The sequence below is a fragment of the Apteryx rowi genome, unplaced genomic scaffold (assembly GCF_003343035.1).
Source record: "Apteryx rowi isolate R43461 unplaced genomic scaffold, aptRow1 scaffold_53, whole genome shotgun sequence".
NCBI lineage: Eukaryota > Metazoa > Chordata > Aves > Apterygiformes > Apterygidae > Apteryx > Apteryx rowi.
In genome coordinates, this window is record NW_020450794.1 from 3,186,263 (window position 1) to 3,195,101 (window position 8,839).

General features: G+C 43.2%; 1 protein-coding gene across 15 annotated transcripts in view; it reads right to left on the reverse strand.

Annotated features, from left to right (window-relative positions):
• The window catches only part of SOS1 (SOS Ras/Rac guanine nucleotide exchange factor 1), a 91,907-nt gene that overhangs the window by 37,911 nt on the left and 45,157 nt on the right, over window positions 1-8,839 (reverse strand). The window contains exons 22-23 of one of the 15 annotated variants that reach the window (XM_026080755.1): window positions 2,417-2,625; window positions 164-280 (exon numbers count right to left, since the gene is read on the reverse strand). The exons of the other annotated variants lie outside the window; for them this stretch is intronic. Coding sequence (XP_025936540.1) covers window positions 2,500-2,625 — 126 coding nt within the window. The 3' untranslated portion in view covers window positions 164-280; window positions 2,417-2,499. Of the gene's footprint in view, window positions 1-163; window positions 281-2,416; window positions 2,626-8,839 lie in introns of those variants that run through there. 15 annotated transcript variants of the gene reach the window in all.

Here is an 8,839-nt window from a genome sequence, read left to right on the forward strand (position 1 = left end):
AGCACCCGGGCTTTGTACTGCTTAGCCAGCAGCATCCTTTCTTTCGGACTTCCATCACTCCCTGAAACCTTGCTCTACCTTTTATTCGATGCGTTGTTCCTTGAATTGCCTCCTACCGTATGAATCTCTACTCTTGCTGTCAGGATCACCTGTGTCTCCAGGCAGGTGGCATTGGTTGAGTCCAGGGCCCGCCACAGGAAACAAAGACTCTTCTCCACTCTCTCCCCACCATGGACCGATGCAGACACTGACACAGTCAACCAGCATCCTGGCTCCTGGTCTGTAATACATTTTGAATACACTTTGCTAACTCTCTTTGGCCTGACACCGCCTTACAAGCCCCAGCATGTGCAGTACCCTGCTTTGGAGCAGCTCTTCTAGCTAACAYTGAGGCATCAGGGCAGGAAAGGTGATGGTGCCCCACGTTCCATGTCACAAGCACTCCTCCTTGTGCAACGATACCCCTCCTCCCACAACAAAGCCACGAGCACGCCCTCCCCACATCTCGATGTAAAAAGCCCTTAGCAATGCTGTTTTCTATAGAAGACTAGACTATAGCTTTTGTTAAAGCAACAATATGGAGGGAACCATAGCCCTTCTGGTGTGTTATCCATGCCACACCTCAGCAGCAAGAGCAACTGATTGCTCAGGGCTGTGACATTAGCTGAAGCTGGGGCACACTGAGGGCAGCTTCAAGAAGAAAGGTGGTTTTATCACCCTTTTTTGGCAGGGTTGGGACACTGGTCTGTCATCTCACCTGAAGAGGCTGTGAACTGTCTCAGCGGGGCCAACAGCAACCTCCTGGGGGGCAAGGCTGTGAGATGAGGGGCTTGGCATGCCAACACCAGCGCAGGGTAACTGAATCTGGTGCCCAATGACTCCCCACCTAGTGGGGCAAAAAGAAGAGCACCCAACATGCTATACGGCTCTCCAGGAAGTGGCAATGCTACAGGGAGGGCAGGAAGCCAGTGTCCTACGCTGCAATGGCTAACCACCAGCGGCAGACCCAGGGCCTGCAACTCTTCAACAGTGCTGGCTGACCTGCAATTATCAAACCTGCTTTTCCTCCTCTCGGGGAGGGGAAGAGGTGTGTGTGAAAAGGGTTTTTAACCCAACCCAAACAAAATCTGTCTTCTATCTCAGTCAAAGTTTTTCCAACATTTCAAGAAAGTGACCAAGCAAAACCCTAGAGACTAAAATGTTTTGTCCAAGCAAAACCCTAGAGACTAGAATGTTTTAGCCAATGCCTGCCCCGTATATTTTACTGGACCCAAAATAGTTTCCCAAAACCCATCTCTCCTCCTTCCAAAGGGGAAAAAAACCCCAACTTATGCTAGATTTTTTCTGGTGTGTCTTTTGGAAACTATTATGGGAAGATTTTTTTGTTGTTTAAGGTTTTTAATGGCAAAAAAAAAAATTCAACCTCTCTCTCCCTCGCATGCTCATGAAGTTATAAATTCCCTGGCCTTTCCTCCTCAGCGCTGCTCCAGGCTGACCAGCCACTGCATCATCAAGACACTCCTAGGACTTAGCAGCCCTCAGTCAGACAGCACAGAGTCAGGATAGCCCAATGTGAGAAGAGCCAGATACTTGTAACTGAGGCATCAATGAGGTCTGTTTGTTCTGCAAAGGAATCAGCCACAGACAGACCTATTTGTTTGTCCATGGAACCAGAGTTTTATCGATACGGGCACGTTTCCCTCCCCAACATCATCCCTGTCCAGTCGTGTCAAGATGTCTGCAAATGTTTTGGGAAAAGGGTTGATGAAAGGAAGGAGGAGGAAGGCAAAGGGCTGGGAACATACTCAGAGGACCTGAGAAGAGGCATAGTCTAGGCCAGTGGTGGGTGGTAAAAAGAAAGGGATGAGGAGTCAAGCAGAGCCAAGTGCAGCTGCCCATCTGCACGCAGAGCACTCAGAAGCATAGCCTGAAGGCCGTACACATGCTGTGCCTGCTGCAGGGGTTCTCGGGAGCGCCGCTAAGCACAGGCCTACCCACGTCACAGGTGGGTGCTCAGAGACCAGTGATGGGAACTGCTACTCAGATCTTTCAGTGTTGTCTGGCTCTCCCGTTTCTGCATGGACAAAAGCAAAACGGAGAACCCTTTCAGTGACACCAGACATCCCTTCCTTTGGGAGGGAAGGCTGACTGTGCAGTGTCAGACACTGGATGAGAAAAGGGTGGTTTGGAGACCCTGGTAATTATGGGCATAGTGAGAATGTCCCAGCATGGAGAGTTGTTACGTAGATTTTTAAGGTTTAGCTTACTGAAATACACTGATGCTGCCAAGGCCTCCGATGTTCATGTTTTTGGGTCTCATACACAACCAGACTTCTATCTTTCACTGCACAAATTTGCTCCTCACACCTGCCAGGTAGATGCCAGGGCAGAAACAGGGACAAAAGGGAAAACCTACCTTGCCACATCTCCTGAGTGAAGAAATCCTTTCAGAGTGGCAGACCCTTGCTTGCAAAATGCACATGGATTTTAGCTTCTGTTTTACTGACTGAAGGCATGGTGAGATTGATGGATATTATTTCTTTCTGCTCCTGTGTGAGTTCTTACTTCCAGGCCTATACTTATCATTTGAGATGTCCTGAATCTTTCCTTGTACCTGCTCAGAATCTGCAAAATGTAAATAAAATGAGTGAATGATGCTCAGTACCACAACAGAAACACACAGCCTCCTGTAGGATCCAACCCAACCTCATCTTTAGTATGTGTGTGTGCTCTGGATTATTTTTCTTCCTGTGCCAAATAAATGCTGCTTTTAAATAATGCTGTTGTCTCTTTACACTGAATCAGCCATTAGGTTGCGTCCATTAAAAGGAGAAATACATGTTTCTCAGGTCTCTCTCCAAGGCAACATTACTTACAAAATCCTGTTCCCCTGCCCACACATGGAGTCACGTGAGAGGACGGTGCTCCCATACACCTGGTTCCAAGCCTCTCTCACCCACCACTCAGCTGAAAAGCTCTCTCTTTCCTGGCTTCTAGTCAGGATCCCACTGCTGGTGCAGCTCAGTGTGACATTTCTTCAGCGCTCCCCTCCGTCTCCTTTACTCTTTCTGCTGCCTCTGTTACAGACGAATCAGCCTTCACAGAAAATCCCACGAGCCTCCTCCACTCACACACATGCCACTGTAATTTCAACTATCCAACTCCACATGAGATCTTAATATCTTCTTGTCCATCAAAGACCTGTCACATACCAAGTTTCTTCATGATTAATTCAAATTCCGACTATCAACACTGTGCATGCATCTTACCTTTGCCACATTCTCAAAAGGTCCAAAGCAATGATACCACAAACAAGGCAACTCAGTCCGTTGTGCTCACAGCTCCTCACGCCACGCAGCACYGGCAAGCCTGCCTAATATCCCTCCTACTGCTCTGTGGCACCTTGCAGTCTTGCTTAACTCAGGGACAGTGGTCTCAGTGATTAGGATCTTGGTCGGCAGCGTTTTGTATCGCCAACCCAAAAAGCAGTTTTACTCCTGGGCAAATCTACTGGGGTGTTTCCTGCTCAACTCCCTTTCCACCATATGGATGCAGCATGTGCCTATCAGCTGGTGGGGAACCGCCAGTGTCTGCGACAGCTCCCTATGGGACATGCTGTCATCATGCCTGTAATTTTTCTAGATCACCTTTCCACAGCTTTATTCCCTGCTTAAGGCAGCCATCCTGAATCTCCTCAGATTATGAATAACTTTGGCTTTTAGAGCTGGCCCAAATGTATCCTCTCACCACTTCATCACTCTAAGTCAGCATAACAGAGCACACTTCCCTAAGTTTATATAAACTAGGTACCTTCTCCTACTTTTTTTTCCAGTGAGGCAATTTTTTATGGCTTCCTCCATGTGATCTTGAAGTATTTTCACCTCACTACAGACTATGCCAATATTCCCCRGCAAAAGCACAAGGATTTCAACAGATTCCACTGAATCCAGTTCTTTTCTCCAGACTCTGCACAGAAAGTTTTAGGGCCCTTTGCTCATGCACGAACAGGAGAGGAGCCGTGGCATGGGTAGTACTGCCTTTGGCTGTTGGGGTTTTAGTTTCTTTGCTTTTGGGGGTTCTGCAGGGGKGACTAGGGAGAGGAGACTACCAAGACTAACAAGCAGCTTCTACTTATGAGTGGTTTTTATTTATTCACTCTGTACTTTGAAAGCAGATGTTTTGTCTAATGCCAGATACAAGTTATGAAACATAACGTCCCTTTATTTACTGTGATCTGATTCAACAAAGAGATAAGATGTAGGCTCTTTACGAAACAAACTACCTAACAGATTCATACAGTAAAATCAAGAGACAGTATCTACCCACGAACTAGAGATCCTTTGATGCAGTAAATTATAACAGAAAGCTGCAGAGCTGGATTAACACCTACAATGAACAATCCTGCGGCAGAGAACAACACAGTTAAAAGATGCTATCACTGTCAGGAAACCACTCTGTTTCCCTCACTGTACATATATCTTGCTCACTTGTCTTCTACTCCATATGGTTCTGCTGTTCAGAAGCTACTGCATATTTTAACATTTTACTATTCTGAGCAGTGCCTACATCTGTAGCAGACTCACAAGTGTCCTTAACATAAAGCACACAGTATTAAGCTCAAGGCAGCCAGTCTCAGACTACCAAGACTTTCATTGTATCTTACATATTCAAAAGTGTACACTTCCGGGATATGTAAGGCATTTTTTATTTTTAGAACATATCTTTTAATGCCAAAAGGTAACAGCCACTATTAAATTTTCACTTAAATGCAATCCGAATACCACTGCAGACACAGCATACAAAGATCACCTACAGACAGTTAGGTACACAGGTCATAAGATGTGCCAGGTAAAGTTTACCACTTTTCTCTTTCTGCTTTTTTCTTTTTACATCTGGACTGACATAGCTTTTAACATTTACTCATTTTGGCAAGTAACCATGCCATTAAACAAAGGCAAATGTACACATATACTGGAACAAACTTATTGGAACCTAAAATTTGCTCATTTCACAAACAGAAAAAAGCTCATTCCCAAGTCGATTCAAACAAATTTGTCCAAAACAATTCCAATACCATGCGACCCAGATAGTCTACCTTTCTTTTTAAAAAAGTTACAGATGTTCTTTGATAAAAGGCACATTTGGCAGCTACTAAAATTGTCATGCATCTGGCACATTTTTTAATTTTTTTTTCCCCCTTTCAACCTYTCAGCCACTGGAACATGATTTCGCAATTGCTTGCTAGGAAGTCAGAAAAGTGACTTGCCCATTACTTCGCTTGCCTTATAATGCTGCAGCAGTTGGCTACTTAATGCACTATTTTTCATTAAAGGCAAAAGGGAAATTTGCTCACAGTTGACAGAAAAATGCACTTAAAGGTGTTTTTTTAATGGAGAATAAGGCATGAAATTTACAAACTAAGTTAAAAGCTCATTCGGCTTTACAACTATATTGGGCCACATGTTTCTTTCCCTAACAAATAAGAGCAAAAAAGACTTCAGCCCATGTATCATCTAGGTTTTGAAATGACAATAATTCTACAACTAAAAAGGATATTTAGGGGCAGGGGGGACCATAAGAAGCTGCCAACTTTTTCATATTATCTTAAAGAAAAAAAAAAAAAACCTTTTTGAACAAGGCCCTCCTTGCTGACCGAAAAAGGCATCAGCATTCAGGAGAAAGCCAAGGAGGGACTTGTATATACCACAGCCAAATGCACTGCTCACAGCAGCAAAGCATTAAGGAACATTTTGCTTAACATTTTTAATTTTAAACATTTTTTATAATTCTAAGACAAACATTCATGAACTATGGGCTCTTTCTAGTTGAGCTTAAATTGCAGCACTGCTAGAAATACCAGTAGTAGAGGCTGCCTGTGTAAATTGCTACGCTAGATTGAGACAACAGCCACCAAGACGAGAACTGACTCTTATTATAATGCACTGGCTTTGCCACACAGCCTGCTGTGATGCAAATTTGTTCAAGCACCTCTTCAGGCTCAGAAGAAAACTTCCCTGTATGTAACAAAGTAAAACCCTCTCCCAAAAGCACAATAACCTACTGACTGCAACAGCGGTACCTCCAGTGACATCGCTGAGTTTGAATCCGACCCAACTGAACAGAGAAAGAAAGTCTAATTTAAGATACGCACAAAAGAAAAATAACAAAACATCCAGAAATGCTAATCTAAATCCTGAAAGATCTAAATCCAGTGCACTAGGCATAAATATACTGAGACAGACCTCTTCCTTGCCGAGGCACATCAGGGAGGCAGATTAGCTYGTGCCAGAGATGGCTTCTTGAGGATGGAGCGCTCACGATTCCCCGGGATGAATCCCGAAGTAGGATAATGGTTTCCCTAAACAAACAGCGACAGGAAAACTTCGCCTGGGCTGCTGAATGCCTTGACAGCAATATGTAACTTGGGGCACCAGGTAGCAAGATAGCTGAGTGGCCATCTTGTAGGCTGCACTGAAGGAACCGTGCACGGCTTGCAATACCAGCAGTTCCCAAACTCCCACGGGACTTTTCTAAGCTAACACACAACTATGACATCCTCTGTGGAAGAAAACAAACCAACCCAGATTACGCTATGCTGCTGCACTACACACTAAAGCAGAAACCTTGATGTGACGCAGCAAAAACTGTGAAAGTATTGCACCTGTGAAGTTCTGCCGACCTCTATAACCATGGAAGCACTTCATCCTCCACCCTTGCCCATGTAAGGATCCCTGCACCCAAAGTACTTTGCAGTCATCTGGGCTCACTTTTAGCCATAGCAGGCACTCTAGACTAAAACAGCAACTCACCCAGCTAGCCGTCAGCCTCCACATAAGCATGTTTCATTGCTCCAGGCCACTTCATCCTCTCAGGCCACACCAGACCATCCAGGGTCGTTCAACAGGGAGCCAGACAGAACCAGAAAAGTGATTCATTTTTCACGTGAATTTTCCATGCAAAAGTATTGTCACTAATGCAAACATGGTCCAAATAAAAAGTCATTGCAGATGAAATAATTACTAATGCAAATAAAGCTGTCATAAGACAAACCAGTGTCTTAGCAGTTGGGCTCAAAACTCTTACCCTAAATGCAACATGTTCGATTCTCACTCTGTCTTTCCTGTTTTGCAGCTGAGTCAACCCCATGACTTGCGCATTGTACATGACTGGACTCACTCTGCTGGGCTCCATAGGAAGTTTAAGCTAGGTTCTTGCACAGCAACTTTTATCATTTATCATCAGAGTACCCCACCAGTAAAGAACTTTAATCCTTATCCACCAAGAGGCAAGACAGCATTCTCCCCATTTCAGAAAGGGAAACGGAGGCTTAGCAACATTCAAGAAATCCGTGGATTAACAGAGTGAACATGGGCTCCTAGTTGGGCAACGTAACCACCGGATCATTCCTTCTGCCTCGCCTGCCTTGACTACGAATTAGCACAGAACCAGAGCTAAAGACCCGAGAGTCTACATTCAAGGAGCTTTCTCTGGTAATCCACTGACGAGCTACTATAATAATTTCTATGACATTGTCAACAGTATGCCCATCATAGGGTTAACATCCAAAACACTAATAACCTAAACTATGCTTCCTTTAGCTGAGGGTTTTTACAAAGCTCCCATGATGAATGTTCTCCCTTGAAACTGAGATTTAGAGATCTTAATTTTTTCTTCCTTTGCCAGGAGAATATTTCAAAATAAARTTGTTAAAGATACCAAAGAAGGCATACACCCAACATTCTCACCATTTGACTAGGATGAAAACTGCTGTTTATGTTGATGAAATCTGAACGCTTTCTGAAATGTAAAGACCACACTAAAGGACCAGGGTGCATCGATCAATGGCATTGCAGAAAGTATTAGAAAAGGCGATTTCCGTCATCATTCTACTAACACGATCTCTAACAGCACAGCCTTCCAAGATGCTGAAATGTGTTCTTCTTCCAAAGAGGAAAGGTGATAGAATTTTACTTTGACCCATGAGCCTTATTAACTGAAGATGAGATACTTCACGCTTGACAAACATACTGTAGTGGAGATTACAGAGCTTCTTTTCTTCAATAACTGGCATGCATTATTTGTCACAGTATTGGCTACAGTTGAAGAGCAGTACACAGGTTTATGGATAATCCATGTCATGAAACTTATGCCAGTACACGTTCTGTCATGTGTACTTCAGACATAGAAAGGCTACTGTAAAGATTAATGTAAGTTTGAATTTCTCTAACAAATGGCATACATGAGGTCTGAGAATTTTTATAACCTATAATAATTCACTTTGGGAGTAACCCAGCTTCTCAATTATTACTAAATTATTACTTTGTTACACATGCCAAAACTGACTTCGCTTTAGACTCTTATTACTAAAATACATATGCTGAACTAGGAAAAATACGTACCACAACATGTGCTTTTATCCCCTTCAGTGTTTAACTGAAAAACTGAATTGTACATTTGTCCATGTAATAATTTAACATATGTCAGCCAAACATATCTGTATCTTTATTTCAATTAAATTAAAAACAATCTGCAAGTATATTTATGCAACATTCACTATATACACATGATTTCTGCAACTGCAAGGCAATTCTATGTATGCTGATTAACCTATTGTTAGTAAAACATGACAATAGCTATGGAAGTTGGCCAGTGAGTGCTCCTTTTCACAAGTGACTGTTTTCATGGCATGACTGAAGAAGAATAGCTACTAGCCATGAAATGGATTATCAGTAAACCTTAAAAAGAATGTGACATAACCTAGCAGAGATTAACAGTCTTCTAAATGTAGTAGTATATTTACTTCAGGTGATAGTGCTGCTTTTTTTTTTTTTTTTTAATT